Here is a 16,619-nt window from a genome sequence, read left to right on the forward strand (position 1 = left end):
AGTGATTTTCTAATCCATATGGCTGAAGAAAACTGTTCATTTCATACAAAAAGGGTTAATCATATTATCCCTTTTTAAATACCACTTTGCTTTGCCCTTCCTGCATTTGCAGAAGAAGACACAATCAAATGGCAGACCTGTGTTTTTGTTCCTTTTCAAAAATCCCTGACAAGCCCATGACACAGGCTACTGCTGTAGCTGTACATTTCTATTCATTATTGATGACTTGGGGCCAGACAGCAGCACAGAACACAAGCAATATAGATTACCATACTGGGGGCTGGGTTTGGGGGTTTGTGTCTATGCATGGGCTTCTGTGCATTTGGGTTGGGTTTGGCCTTGGAAATAGTCAGTGCTGAGTGGAAATCCTACCTGAGAATAACAGTGCAAACAGATTAAATGAGCTTTGTCATAGATTTTATTAAAACAATTCAGGGCACTTAGACTAAAGATAAAAAAGGGAATGTATGAGTGAGCTTGCTCTCAAACTAATTGATAATAGCTTAACTTTCCAGCAGACTTGGGAATGATCTTGAAGGATCCTGGGGGATTTGGAGGGCATTTCTCACCTTACAGAGTGCAAGTAGCATGTTGGCTGATGAGACATTTTTTCTGGTAAAGCCAATGTAGCCTATCTAATTCATAGCAATAATTACAGACAAACTATGCTGTTGGTTTGATTTGGGGTGAGATACATAGTATCTCATTTCATGGGTAATGCAGATAAAACCCATATTTTGGGGCAGTGGAGAATTATGCCAGCACTTTAGTGATGAGTTATAGGTGGTATTTCTGAATAGCATGTCACCAAGAGACCTTTGCAGTGCTAAGGAAGTGTTTTACTATTACTGATGCATAATTAACCCTTATGGGTTTTTATTGGAACAACATTCCTGCCCATTATATAAAGTTTTATTTTCTTGCATGTGTCAAGGAGGGTTTTTACAGTGTTTATACTTGCACTCTTTGAGCTTCTTGGCTTGAAGAAGAATGAAGGAGATCAGAGTTTATTTAAACATAATGTTTATGTTAACAAAATGTGCTTTGTTGGTGGTGTCTTTATACAGAACCTGTTCTACTTGAATAGTTTTCAATTACCTGAAAAGCTATAAGTAATAAAAGAAAGAAATAAGTAGAATCAATTTTGATAACGGCTTAAAACTGCTCATTTTTCTAGAATTTGCCATAGCTTTTCTCTCAGGTTTCTATAATCATTCCTTTATGCTTCTGGGTTTTTTTAAACAACTGATCATCATGGCAGGCAAAGTAAATGCACAGATTAGTTCATTCAAAGTTTCATTGATTCAAAGCTTATTATGTCAAAATAACTTTTTAAATGTTGACTGGAATAAAATGGTGTCTTTAAAGGATGGTGAGGTCCAGTCCCAAAGAGTGATAGTCTTGTGAGGACCTCGCCTGTTAGAGCTGTGACTTGGGACTGTTTCATTTCTGTTTTACATGTAGAACCCTTTAAAGCAAGGCTGGAGAAGAGCATAAAAACTGCATCCTTTTCCTTTGGGAAGGAGAGGCAAGAAGCCTTCCAGTGGAAGAGTGGCACTTAGCTACTCCAAAAAGCAGTGTCACTCAAAGCAGAATGTTTACTCAGTGTCTTCCTTCCATTTCTGTGGCTCTGGTTTCTTTTGTTGGGACTTAGTGCTCCTCAATGTGTCTCAAAATACAGAATCAACTCTCTGGCAAATTGAACAATACAAGAACTTCTGTTTTATGAGGAGATTGTTTTCCCTGGAAGGTCCCACAGCACCATCTAGTGCCATCCTGTCCTAGTGCCACATGGCTTTGTGGGAGCACAGGTGCTTAGGCTGGCATGCTTTGCTGGGAATGGCTTCTTAGTAATTGAAATTAAGATTTGCCTGTGACTTGGCATAGATCCAAATACAGGGGAAATTTAGATTATTTTTAACTTTCTTCTTCAAGCAAACAGACTTAAAAACTTGGTCCAAAATGACCTTTTCTTGTGAAACATGTTTGTTACTTCTACTGCAATTTTATTTTCTCTGTACAAAACAAAGGAGAAATAGTGTTGCATCCTTAACACTGCACTAATATACTTTGCAATTAAAGTACACCCCAACACATGTAATTAGGTTTATTATATCTTAAACCCTTTTTCAAGGAAGGGCTGTGCTTAGAGCTACAGACCCCCCTAATCCTACAAGCTCTGTGCCTTTCCTCCTCAGTCCCACTGAGATCATGCTTATATGGTGTGGAACCTGCTTGCAGTGGTAGAAATTCCAGGATTACAGTGTCCAAGTGATTTTTGCAAGGACAAGGGGGTCACTCTGAAAAGACTAAGGGTGTGGATGATTGAAAAGTTCCTTTCTCACTTTTATGTCTCCTGTAACCAAGGTTCACTTAATGCCAGTGTACAAACCACTATCCTGACATACAGAACCTTAGTGATCTTGTTCTCTGCTGACACCCCCTGTGAAATTTATTTGAGTAGAAACAGGCAGGGGTTTAATCAGCTGGAATTAGGAAAAATATATGCATAGGATGAAATTTTAAAAGGCTCCATTGAGGTGGAAAGTAAAGGAGAGGAATAAAGTCCTGAGGCCAGGAGTGCTGGTCAACAAAAGCAACTGAAGAGGAAATGGGAAGAGGAAAATGTAGCTCCAGCAGGCTCACCAGTATCCTTGAACTCACTGAAGATAGCAACAAGACAGCTGAGTTAAATGCATTGCACAAGAGAGAGGCAAGAAAAAAATGCAGGAGGTGTTACAAGTGTGGTGGATATGGCTGGATCCTGTTCCAGAAATGTGAGCAAAGGCCCACTGGAACCTCCTTGGTCTCACACAGAGCTGTGGAGCTGCTGCAGAGAGGTTGCAGCCCTTGCAAAGTGTGGCCAGAAGCAGCACCCAGGATCCCACCTGTTGTAGAAGCTATTCAACACCCTGCCAGCCAGCTCCCCCCTCACTGGTGCTTTCAGGCCATTTGATGGAAGTGGTCATTTCCACCCCTGATTGAGACTTGAGTTGTATTTTGTGCGTCATTCCAGATATTATCCTCTATCACCTGCAAAGCACCAAGAAGTTTTCCTGGTTGCTTTAAAACTTCAGGGTCCTCAATGCTGTGTTCTGAACTATTCTGTGGCTGTGTAAGAAACACATTTCTAATGTGCTTAAGATGCCCTCTGCTGGGAAAGCCAGGCAAACTGGGCTTATCTCTAGTTTCACCTTTCTAAAATACTCTTTTCTTATTCTTGGCTTAACACTCAATCTGATACCAGAAACTCCCCCCTCAGCCTTACTGAAAAAAATGCTCTTTCCTTTTGGTTTTATTCTTTACACTTCATCTGTGACAAGGGTGGTGGTGTTACTGCTGGTAGTTCAGATCATGGCATTTCTTGTTTCTCTGATCTGTTTTGTTGAAAGAACTGAACTCTGGCTGCTCACATTCCTTTTGATTCCCTTTTTTCATGCTTGTATAAAATGTAGGCAAGAGAAACATCTGCAAATAGTAATTATTAATAAATACTGGAATTGCTTTTGATTTCTACCGTTATCTTATGCTGGTAAGGTTTTTAATATCACCTCATCATTTTTTTTTTCAAATTAATGTCCATTCCATTCCCACAAGTGGGGGCACTAGATTAATAAAACAGAACAAAGGTGGTTCAATGTCTGGAATAACTCACAAAGTCCTCTGCATAATCTCAGAGTTGATATGAAATCTGGTTTATTTTCCCCCGCTGATAAATCAAAAGCCATTTTGACATAGTGCTTCTAATTTCACAGTTTTGTTATTAAAATCTAATATTGGCCTAATTGGATGAGTTACAGCTATTGCTGTGGTGTTTATTTCTAATTATAGTTGAATTAGAGTTACATAGAATTGTGTTTTCAATTTTGTATTGTAGTTTGTAATCTTGGTAGGGTACAATATTTATCATTTTACAAAAAATGTGTGAACTTCATATTCTTTTCAATATCTTTTCAGATTTTCCTCTTATTTATTATGGGGAGAATGGATGTATTAAGCATCCCAAAAAGCTTCAGTTCTTAAGCCTTTGTTCTCCCCAGCTTTCAGAATAGTCATTTCATATAGAACAAGACAAAGAGCTTAATTACATATTTTATTTTGAATAATTGCAGTTGTATAAGCCTTCTCAGAACCAACAATGTCATTAGAGTAGCTGACAGAAGAGGGATGTATAGTAGGAGTTTTACACTTGAAATTATTTTGAAAGTAATTGAATTGAGAACAAAAGGCAAGTAATTATCTGACACCAGGAGCTTCTGTGATGTCCATGGGGGAGCAACACAGGGACACAAGTTGCATCTTGGGGAAATTACTGAAATTACAGGAATATGAGAAAGCTGTAATTTAATCTCTGAGATTGCAAGAGATAAATTCAAACATTTGTGTCATTTACATGGGGACAAAGTTAGAAACAGGGGGCAAACATGTTTTATTGTGAAAATCAATTTCAACAGAAATTTATCTCTGCTGCCATCTTTTAGTCAAATGAACAGCATAGCTTGTATGGCCATACTTACAAATATTAAAAGCTATTTAAAGAACCCATAAAAAATAGTCTCTCAAGGAGGTTCCTGCAGCCACTGGATCCAGATACTAAGGCAATTATTGTTTTTGGAATAATTTCAGTTCCAAACTTGAAATCTTCATCCTCAAATGACTTAGTACCTAAAAACTGAGATATGTGAAATTGGCAGTTGCCTCTGCAGCTGTTCTCAGGCCCTCTTCTGTTGTGCCACTTCTGCATCCAGTGCCTGAAACTTGTGGTTTCACAAGAACTTGCCTGGTCCCAGCCTGACTTTTAGTGGATTTTGCCCTTCTGGTTTGGAACCAAGTGTGTATATTTAGCATAGGGGTTTTTTCCTTGATCTGTGGTGTCTGTCAAGAGGCTCTGCACAGTTCTAAAGCTATGTGGGGGCAGGTGGCAAAAGGGAGAAGAATTGCTGAGGATTTTGGTGTGTGAAAGCCATTTTTTAGCAGACAGAATCATTCTGTATGCACTATCTAAAGTTCAGATTACTGCAAAGCAGTATGACATGGGAGTACACTTTTAATCAGTTTATTTGAGGTGATGAATAATGTGGCATCACAAGTAATAAACAGTGTATTTACTCAGGGGTGATGCTGTGAAGTGGAGCTGTGACCAGTCTGAGGGGTGAGGGTAGTGGGAGTCTTGTGCTCCTTGATTTCAATAGACTGAGAGTTGGCTCTGAGTGCTGCTGTGCTCTTTACAATTTCTGTCATGTTACTGAAAACACTGAACAATCAGCTTTTCCATCTTTAGAAGCGCCCACCTTCTTTCTTTTGTGTGGTTTTTTTTTTTGGAGAATATCTGTATTCTGTCAGAACTTCAGTATTAGCTGTCCTGTTGCTCACAAGCATGCCTAATTCAGACCTAGAAGCACTTTTCTAGAGACAGGGTTCTCTTTTTAAAATGTAAAACATTATAAAATTGTCTGCAAACTTGTTAGAAATAAAGGAAAAAAAATTGAAAACAGTTCCACACACAAAATCAAAGAAAAAAAAAGACATAAGAAATAGAAATAAGACATATTTTGACATAAAGTTTCACTCTCATTGTAATCATAAAAACTACGGTTTTGTGTTTGGAAAATTTTTTTATTTGTTTGTTGGGTGGTGAGGTGTCATGTGCAGGCTGGGGGGTTTTGATGTTATTAACTCCATATTCTATCCAACTGAGCTCATCTTTATTTTGATTGATTTTTTTTCCTAAAAGTGTCAGCAACTCTAGAAATAAATACTTAAATTTGAGAAATACTGCTGTACACAGAAGAAGACTGAGTTTCATTTCTCATTTATGCTTGTCTTCTGATGAAATTATCCAGTGCTCATAAGCTTTTCTCTCACACCTTACCCCATCAGTAGCATAGAAATGCTGCCCTGTACGTTTTTATGTAACACTGCTTACACTTCTGCTTGTTTCATGTCCTGCTCTGATGAAGCATTCAGGAACCTCTGTAGCATCAAGCACAAGTAGGTAATAGATTTCAGAAAATACACATTTGTTCAGAGCCTTGATTACAAACCCCATTTTTCCTTTCCAGCCCTGGTTCTTTAGGCAAATCAGACATGACTTTGGTTAAGGCTTTTCTCACTAGCAGTTGCCACATGTGTTTTGTACTGATGACCTGTAAGGATGATGAAAAATTGCATGGGAAATTTGTGGGTAAAGGAAACTAAGGAAAGTTCACATGTATTTCATGGCTCATTACAATAATCCCTACTTGTCTTCTACCATGTGTCCCTCTGGATCTGTGCCCACCTCCCTCTTCCTATTTGCATAATTTCATTCTTAATGATTTGCCATCATAGTTTCAAATTCATTAGGTGGCTTCCCTTCCCTGTCTGATTTGGCAGCCAATTCCATGTATTGATTTTATGTATTCTTCTGGAGGATAAACACCTCTTAATACCTGCTCTACAGCAATGTTGTACTGGATGAAACCTATAGAAAACCTCTTAGCAAATAACAATTAAATGGATCTCCAATACATCCTTGCTGTTTACATGTATGTTTATGTACGTGCTTGCACACACCAACCTATATTTAAACTCTCTTGAATAAAATCCATTTCATGGTCTTTACTGTGGGGAGATGTTTCCAAGTATCTGACTCTTCAGACTCCTAAGTTGTATCAGTGTCTCATGTCAGGCTGAGATTTTTTTCCTGCCCTTTCCACTAAAATCATTGAAATATATTCAGTCAGTCTTTCACATCAGAGGTGTAAATGGATTTCTTGAAAGTTTTTCTGCAGATAGCAAACAGCAGTCACTTTACAACTTTGACTCCATTGTGGGCAGCAGTTGGGAAGCCTAACACTCCACCCGAACTTTGAAGATGCTAAAACTGTGTAATGACCTTGCATTCTCAAGGGCAGATGCTCAGCTTTTGCTGGAAGTGCTAATCTACAATCTGTTTATCTCCATACACTATGTATTTGACAGCACTTGCCTGGAAAGCAAGGCAGGGAAAAGCATTGTCAAATTTAGTTCCATTTTCCTCTCTGATGGTCTCAGTGGCCAATGGACTTAGAAATGGCCATCTTTATTTTGATTTTTAGCTTCCTTTGTGCTTCTCAGCCAGTTGCAATCTTAGAAAGCAGCTACAGTGTCAGTGTCAGAATATTCTCATCTTTGTGAAGCCTCTGCTGGAGAGTGAGCTGGGCTCTGAAGTAACTGTTTGCTTCCACATTTTCTTTATTCTTAGTGAATCAGACTTTGGGCTTTACCTTCAAAATGTAAATTGTCTCCGTTATTTTCTGTCAGTAGGCTTTAGACTCAAAGTGCTCTATTTATTATTCTTTAGTGGATATGAATTGAGATGCATCACATAATGCTCAGGAGCACATTGAGGAGCATGTTCCTAATGAAGAGGTAATGTGTCAAAGCAGGTGCTGTGTGCAGGGAAAGGTAATGCCTTTTGTTAGATACCTACACCATGGTAGGGTAAGCCCTTCTTCATATCTGGGGCAGGAACCTGAAGAGAAGGGCTCCAGCTCATAAAAGCACATCAGTGTTTCCAGGTTAACCTATAGATGGGCTTTACATCCCCAAAGTCTGTTCTTCAGCAGTTCCATCAGTTGGTTGGGTAACAGAGGTTCCCTCCCTGAATTGGTTTACAGGGCTTTGCTTGCCCCTGTAAACCATCAGCCACCACTGCACTACTGACTAAAGAAAAAACCATTTTGTTTTAAATGTAAACCCTGTGGTTTTTCAAACTGGCACTCCTTATCAAAATAAAACATTAACATCAAATTACTCTGATTCAGCAACAGCATCTATTTTTTAATATGAACTTGTCTGTTCTGTCAGGTAATTGTTTAGCTTCCCAGGGAATCGTGTGTGTATTGCAAATGGAAAAGTTCAGCCTTGTAAATCCTTTCTGTGGTGAGGCAACAGGAAACCCACTTCTGATTATTAAGATCACCAGGTTAAATAGCAAAATTTAATAACAAATTGCTAAAATTGACCTTTTGAATGCTAGGTTTGCAGCATGCTCATTCAGGAATCTCTTTATGATGTATAGGAGGATTCTCTTGCTCCCCACTTACAGAATTACAAGAAGTGTTGCTGTCACAGAAGTGCAGTTTCCTTTTGTGGCTTTGAATTAGCAGTGACTGTTGCCCACTGTGTTAATATCAGCAAGCTTCTGAAGGAATTCAATAGCAAGTTACAGCTCCCATCCCAAGGAGGAGGGACACAATCTTGATTTATCAACAAGATGGAGAGAAGGGTTGGTTTGGTTTGGTGTGTTTTTTTACCTTTGCCTTTTTTTTTTTTTTTTGTTAACTTATAAAAGCATGCTGAGGCACGAAGCACGTAAGAAATAGCTAATGGTGCTGAATCAATGAGTTTGTTCAGGTTCAGAGGAGAGCTGGCTGTGCTCTCAAGCTGGCACTGTGCTCTCCTCCCTGCACTCTGTGCTCAGTAGTGCAGGGGATGCTTTCAGATCACTTCCTGCTCCATCCATGCTCCTCCTCACTTGTGCAAAAGGCTGGAGGTGGAACCCTGCTGCAGTGGTGTTCTGCCATCCCAAAATTAGAGGAGGCTAAGGGAACACTCAGGCACTTGGTAATGTCTGGTAGCATTTGAGGTGTGCAGTGTAGCTGTCAGTGGGGAAAGGGGAAGAAGGGCAAGGTCTGGCTCATGTATATGTGTGTATATATATACATACATATATATACACATATACACACACACACATATATATATATATATATACACACACACATATATATATATATACACATATATATACATATATATATATATATATATATATATATATATATATGAGAATAGCAGCCCCCCCTAAAAGCTGGGTTTTGCTCACTGATGCAGTGACTGTGTTGTCCCTGCATTACACAGATCTTGCAGTCAGCTCTTCCTCACAGATTCTGCTGGATGCAAGTGTCAGTTCAGCCCTTGATGCCTCCTCCCTTCTCCAACTTTTGTTTCTTACTCTCCAGCTGCTGTACTTGAACACCTATATTTCTTCATATCTGTTATCTGCATTTTGGTCTAAACCTGTAAATACTGAGTGACTCCCTGAAGCAATTCTTGCTTCTACTTCTCTTTTCAGTCTTTTATGATATATCTCAATTGTGACATTTGCAAAAAGATAAATTATTATGGATATCTGGGCTGTGGGGCAGTCAGATACGGCCTATATTATTTATTTTGAAATATGTTTTTAAATTCTGCAGAGGCTTCAACTGTTGCTCAACTGTTGCCTCCTTGATCCTTCCTGTCTGCTATAATTTGTGGCATTTATTTGTTGCATTTTGTTTTAGGAACACAATAGGAACTCTCTATGGCTGATAGTCTGAATCTGTGATTTTTTGTGGACCCAGAAAGCAAATACAAAACTAGTTGTTTCAGGTTTTCCTTTATATTTTCTTCCATGAGATTGAAGTAAAGCCATGTTACTCAAGGTTAAGTGAAAAGTAAGGGACAACAGGGTTTTTTTGTTCAGTTGCTTTTCACTTGTAGCTAAATAAAACATAAAATAAGCACCCTTTCAGATAAATGTGAGTGTGTTTTGGACCTTTGTCCAATTTTTTTTAATAAAGTTTGTGAGTAGCTGAAAAGCTAGTTGTTCTTGTGACCTATCTGGATGAAGAATAGTCCTGGCCTAGAGAAGTTCTGAGCCAGCTCTATGAATTAGCATGCATTAAATGATGGAATCATTTTATTGAGCAATAATAAAATATTGAAGTCAGATGGAAGGATGATGGGGAATTGCTGTTTGCAGCTATGAAAGTGATGCATGTCATGTTAACTCCCAACCCAAACAACTCATTCTAAGATTTGCTTTCATGAAACTTAAAATCCTTTATTTTGTCCAATCATCAGCTTTAAACCTGTTCCTTGTCAGTGAAGACAACAAATCTTTTTGCTTGCATCTGCCTGGGGGATGTGGAAAGCTGAGGTGGTCCTGTGTGATTAAATTAGATGAAAGACTTGCCTTCTACCAGTGAGACATGAAGTCTAATCAAGTGAAATGAGTTTTGAGATCTCAGCTCATTTCCTTGGGGAATATCTGCTTACATTACACAGTCACGACACCTAATTCATCACAGTTGAGGCAGCTTCTGCTCAGAAGAGGACCTGGGACTGGGTGCCATGGGACTTGATCAAGTCTGTCCCTAAAGAGAAGCTGCTTAGTGAAGTTAAGATACAGCACACTGAGGGAAGAGCTTTAATATGTTTTTTTTTTTAATAAATGATCCATATTCTGTATCTCAGAATATATATCGGTATATTTTAGAACAGAGGGACTTAGATGCAAAAAGGTAAAAAGTACTTGGTACTGAGTGTAGTTTTTAAAATGATTGCTGCATGAATATTAAAGAACATGCTCAGTGAAGAGCAAAGTTGAGCTTGTTACCTAATTTCTATGGTGTTAAATGATGTTTGTGTATTTCCACGTACTAAGCTAAAAAAGTAAAGATTTTTCTGCTTCCCTGACTAACAGACTGTTTTTGTTTGTTTCTTCCAGGGCATTGTTATAACTCCACTTCTGCTTTTGCTTTTTGTAAGTATCATGATATTAATATGTCTTTTACTGGGTAGTCTTGCACCTATTAGACATTAAGTTTAAGATCCAAGTTTGGATGGTTTTCACAACGCATAAATAATGAAGAAGATTTTTCTGGTCAATATTTGAAATGAGCTGCCTCCCAGGAAGGCCATCAAAATGTATCATAGTGTATGCAAACACCACCTACACTTCATCCTAAGCTGCTCTTACAGAAGTGTAGAATCACATGCTGTTAGTCAGGCTGAGTAAAATACAAACACTTGCCAGGTAAGGAGATAACTCGGTTAGGAGAGCTCTTGGAGAGCTTTCACTTGCAGGAGCTGGACAGGATTGCACTGATCTGAAGTGGATGAGAAGAACTGGAAAAGCACTACTCAGATAAACAGGAGCCTTGCTCTTGGGCAACCAAGCCTATGGGTATTTTTGTGGTAGAGACAAGACAGATTACTGGAGCCCCTGTGCATCACTAAATGTAATGCTGCTTCCTTCCTGCTAGATCAATTGTCACCCTTCAGTGAGGGCCGTGGGTCCTGGCAGCTCGTGGTAGAGAGAAAGGGAGGAGACCAAGCTCTATCTTCATGTTTTATAAAGGCAAGGATATTAGCATACAATGGAGAGGCTTTTGCAGGTGGGTGGTGGTGTTTGGTAAATCCCTGGTCACATGGGAAGTCTTGGTGCTTGAGGATTTGCTGGCAAGCTGGTGTGGTGTGGTGCAAGCTGCTGAGGGCTGGGGCTTTGTGAAGAGCAGGGAATATGGGCTGAAGCACTTCAGGAATTTCAAGGAAGACATACACTTTCTTTTGTGTTTGTCTGATTGATGGCTTTGTATGTAAGTCAGCACACTGGAAAGGAGAAGAAGTGGGAAGTCGGTCTGAAACAATTTGTAAGTGGCATGCAAGGGGTGCACTGTTAATAGCAGGGATGCTAAAGCAACATATGGGCTATATACAGATATAGCTGTATAAACTGGGATAAATAGTACTGTGAGAGTGGCTGTAACATCAGCTACTGCCTCACAATAACTGTGTGGGAAGAGTTTTACTTTACTAGAACAAATTGTGATTCACTGATGTGGCTGTGTTTACACACAAACTGCTTTGACCATATTCTGTATATTGATACACACCAGCAAAGCTTTCTCAGCACACCTGGAACCATAGACTTACTGTAGGTTGAAAAAGATAACTTTCCTCTCAAAAAAGACAGATGTTTTGTTATTCTTGCACTGAATATGTTGATTCAGGATGGTCTGCCTCACTGTTTTCCAATCTTCTCTCTTGTATGTAGAAATTGTTTCTTCCACAGGCATTCATTCAGAGACCTATGCCCTTGTTTCTAAGTGAAACTTCAGCTCATTTTACTTTTGCTCACTGTCAGCTTTCCCTGTGCTTTACCTCACTGAGTTTGGTGCACTGAATAGTCAAAAGGGGTATTTTCTGCAGAAACTGAGATGTTAAGGAAAGATCTGTATATATTTTCAGGCAAGATAAAGTTCTTTTCTTTGGTGTCTTTATAAGCAGATAAGATATTCTACTCCATAAATTGCAGTTTTCACTATTACTTTTCAGAGAGGTGGTAAAACTTCATGTGTACAAGAACAGGAAGGCAAATCATGTCTCTGTTCTTCCTACCAGCCCTGAAACATTTGTATGAGAAGTGTGTAAAATTCACATTAATTATTGGGTGATTTGTAACATGACTTGGACTTGTTCTTCTTGAGGAAGATACACACATGAATTGTTTTGTCATCAGAGTGATAAACAAACTAGTCTGGGGATGAGGGAGTTACAAGAAGTGTGGGTTTTTGTCACAGTGCCCAAAACTTGAGGACTTCTCTTGTGCTATGTAAATATTTAAAACTTCTTGAGGTCTTTGTTGAGGGTTTCACAGATGAAGAGCAGTATTCTGGTCAGTCCTGCGGCACACTTTGCTGAGTTCTGCCTTTCTCTGAAGGTTCAGTTTATCCTGTGATAGGTATTTAGGACAGCTGAATGTGCACAACCCAAGTTCCCATGTCCTGTGACAGTCTGTGGTTTGGACTGCTGAAACCCTTTTTTTGATGTGAACATCTCTGGTTTTCCTCTGAGTTTCCTTGATGCTTCTGGCCTGATGAGCACATAGTGGATTTAAGCACACAGTTCATATGTTTCTGAGTGCTTGCTTACAACCTGCAGCTCCATCATTTCATGTGGGACTGTGGAGTGAGAAACATGGACTAGAAAAGTCCTGGTTTCCTTCTCTAACAACCATTCAGCAGTTTAGTCATGCAACTTAGCCTTAATGCTTAATTAATACAGGGTAGAATTTTCAACTTTCAAAATAAATCTTCCATTTACCTCTACAATAAGTGGGCTGAGCTGCTGAATGCTATTCATGGGCCTTTCAAGTCAACATCATCAATGAATTTTAGTTCCCGAATCTGGTACTCGTAAGCATTAACTCTTCCTCCGAGTTGTGCTATGATAGTCTGAATGTTCATATTTGTTATTCTCCCTGTGTACAGTGCATAAAATACCTTTAGTGCTGCCAGAAATAAAATGCATTGTTGTCTATTGGCTTGTTTTTGTTATATAGCTTAACCTGAGGTAGCAGTTATTGTTTATATTTTGCCCTGTGTGCACCAGAGAATATAATGTTCTGAGCTGTCTTTTTGTTCATAATTGCCCAGTAATGTAAATATAAATTGTCTAAACAACATTGATAAAGGCATGTTGAAGCTGTAATAAATAATGCATTTAATGCAAATAATTTATCATCTTAAGTGAATGGTGTTGAAGAGGAAGTCAGTTACATTTCTGAAAAGTATATTTCTGCTATGAAACTTCTGATGCAAAGCTTACTCAAAATTAACATTCTAAGAGTTTCAGATTAATTTAATGAAGGCTTAAATACTGTGCCTGTAATTACTGGGCTGAGGATGTATGAGGATGCTTAGCTAAACTTTATAAACTCTATAAAGAATATCTTTGTCACAGATACCTCTGATTAACATTTTGCCTGATGAGAAGCTATTGAATCTTTCTTCCCAGATATGTTAATCAGCAACATCATCATCCTCAGGTTAACCCTTGTTATTAACAGTTAATATGCCACATTCCCAGCAAAGATGTTACAAGTGGCCAGTGTCCATGAACTGTATATAACTGGAGCTCTTATATGTGGTGAGCAGAAACAAAGCAAGTTAAATCAGTTTCAGGGTTAGCATGAGGTGATGCTGTTTGATATTTCTTTGCAGCATTCTGCAATGCCTCCTTAGCAATGCTTAGGAGGCTGTGTACCAAAGCATTCAGAGAGTGAGGCTTCCATCCCCCTCTTGTCACTTTGCACACTCGGACAGTAACAGATCGATCATGACCACTTTTAAAGCAGAAAAAGAAGTTTTGTTTTCTCCAAGGTTAGTTATCAAAGTAGCAGAAATCCTAAGTGTGTCAATCTATGTACTTCTATTGAAAGCCATCAAAAATGTTAGAGATAAGTCAGTATTTTACATTTTTATATACTTCACATTCTTCAGAAGCATGCCTGCAATACAGTTAATGTGGGATGTTAAAGACCCAATACAAAATTCATGTGTATTTGTAAAGATGCACTTGGCAAACCCTCTGTGTGACTGTCAGGCATTACTCCCCCGTTATCTCCTTTGCTAATAAAACTACCATGACATTTGTGTCAAAACATGATCTTTCCAAGGCTTTATCAGCTTGCTCCTGTTCTTGATTTCTGAATTTTTGGTTTTATGTTGGTGTTGTAGTGGTGATGTCATAAGTACTAGAAAGTAGCACTGCTGAAATAATTCAGTAGACAAGTGAAGGAAATTTGGTGCAAACAGTGCAGAGAAAAGTGAAATAAATAAAGTGAGTGAAATTAGAAGCTGATTTAAATGCTGAAGAGCTTTCACTTGTATTCAGAATCTTTAAATTAAACTATGGATCCAGAAGTTGTTGAGAGTTCTCAGATTTTTTACCAAGTCTACTCCAATCCCATTAATTCAGATAAATCTGTTTACTGAAAGGAGCTGTCCGTACTTTTTTGTTTTTAAACAGAACTTTTACACACTATGCCTTGTTTTTCTTCTCAAGCACTTGGTAAATGAGAGTTGATACCAGTCAAATGAATCGTTAAATATGCAAATATCTTAGTAGCTGGAAAGCCTTGGAAGTTGATAAGGAAGTTGCAGCTAATGGATTTCACTGGTATGTGACAAAAGGCTGATTACAGTGGGGGGAAAGGGAGGAGGAGCAGCACAGTGCATTAGCTATTAACAGATCAACTCATTCATGTGGAAGATTTAAAGTGCATCATTATTTCTACCTGGTTATTTACCTCACTGTTTCCTTTCTTCTTTAATCATTGGGAAAACAAAATTCTCTGATCTGATCCAAACTCTTTACAGTTAGCTAGAACTTTTCAATGACTGCTGTGAAATATTAATAATTTTATTGTTTTTTTCACATGCACCTTTTATGGCTTTGTTTTTTAAATTGGAACAAATAACAGAGAATAATAGGGACCCTCCTTGTTCCTGACTCACACACAAAATACTATAGGTTTTTCTACATCTCATTGCTCTTGAGATTTTCATCTATGTAAAAGTAGGGGAGCCTTTCTAGTGCACAGCCTGCTCCAACATAGGCAGAAGTTACCCACACATCTTTAATGGGGTCATAGAACCAGGCTACCAGGAGAATCCCATCCTGACTCACTCTGACTCTTCTCCTGCAATTCACCTCAGAAATGAGCATGATCCAACCTAAAAGGATTTTTGCTCTCTCTCCACCCTTGCAGTGCTAGAAACTTGTGTCTCTGATGAACAGAAAGCCAATTTCCAATAAGTGCTGGTTAAAGATGTGTAATCCATTTGTCTTTGTTGTCAGTGTTATACATCTGAATAGCACTTCTCTGAAATTTATCACTCTGGCTCTGACTTTCTCTTTGCCAGCCTTCAGTCAGCTGAGCTAAACAAGCCATGCATTTCTAATCTTTGAATTCATAAAACAAATCCCTTAATCTGAGGTGTTTTGTGCACCTACTCCAGTTTTAATTCCATCTTCAGCCCAGGCAATACAAATCCTGCACAGTTGTGCAATTTGCTTCACAAGGGCTTATCCAGGCCTGTGCAACGTCTCCAGTATCCCCTGTCTTGACTGATTTATTTCTTCTGGTACATCACAGTTTTATTTTTCATGGATAAAGAATATTCATGGTTCTTAACTACCCTGTATTGATTAATCTGTGTCTTTCCAGCCTTTCCAGGCCCTTGTTTGCAGCAGAATGTTTTGGATGCAAGTCCTTAAGTCCCTGATCTCCAAGGGTATTAATCTAATTCCCATTTAGGTGTTTCTGGGTTGTAAACTTGATCTTGTTTCTGTACATTAACCCTCCAGATCATTGCACCACAGTTAAGTGGAAGAGTAGCTCTGGTGTATTTCAGATGAAGAATACCTATGGTTATTTTTATAGTTCTATAAATGGCTTTAAAATCCACAGGTGTGTTTGGATTGGCTTGGTATTTAATGTGTCATAGGGGAACCCAAAGGGGATTAAGCATCTGTGATCACTTTAACAAGGGAGACCTGAAATATCATTGCCCAACCTAGGAAATAAAAAAAAAGTCAAGATTGTCAGCTTTTGTTTTTCCATACTTCTGAATGTGAAACTTTGATTCTTTTTTTTTATTTGGCAACAGAACTGGAGGGTATATGTAGACAAATAGATACTTTTTCATTTGTGCCAAATCAACTCCCACAGCCACACAAGCATATAGAATATGCAAGCATTTGCAAAATATATGTAGTTATTTAGCAGAACTGGGGGATTTAAGTTTAATTTTTAAGAATAATAGTGAAAGATCTCCTTGTTAAACTATATGACTGCCAAAGCATTGGATGCCATCTCTGTTTGCCCCTTTCTGAGGCAAGAGACAATTTGCATGATATGCCTCCCGTTCCCTTCCACCCTTTCCAGGTGGATTATTTCAGTACCAGTCAATGTCTGGGGGCCAGTGGCTGGGAGCTGGCATCTCCTGCACGGCTTCTGTGCCTTACCAAGGTCTCCAAAT

At 38.7% G+C, this 16,619-nt stretch overlaps 1 protein-coding gene across 1 annotated transcript in view; it reads left to right on the plus strand.

The window, feature by feature from the left end:
* Window positions 1-16,619, plus strand: part of SLC10A7 (solute carrier family 10 member 7) — a 140,427-nt gene that overhangs the window by 81,642 nt on the left and 42,166 nt on the right. The window contains exon 6 of the mRNA XM_036382930.2: window positions 10,520-10,555. Coding sequence (XP_036238823.1) covers window positions 10,520-10,555 — 36 coding nt within the window. The remainder of the gene's footprint in view (window positions 1-10,519; window positions 10,556-16,619) is intronic.

The sequence above is a fragment of the Molothrus ater genome, chromosome 4 (assembly GCF_012460135.2).
Source record: "Molothrus ater isolate BHLD 08-10-18 breed brown headed cowbird chromosome 4, BPBGC_Mater_1.1, whole genome shotgun sequence".
Taxonomy (NCBI): domain Eukaryota; kingdom Metazoa; phylum Chordata; class Aves; order Passeriformes; family Icteridae; genus Molothrus; species Molothrus ater.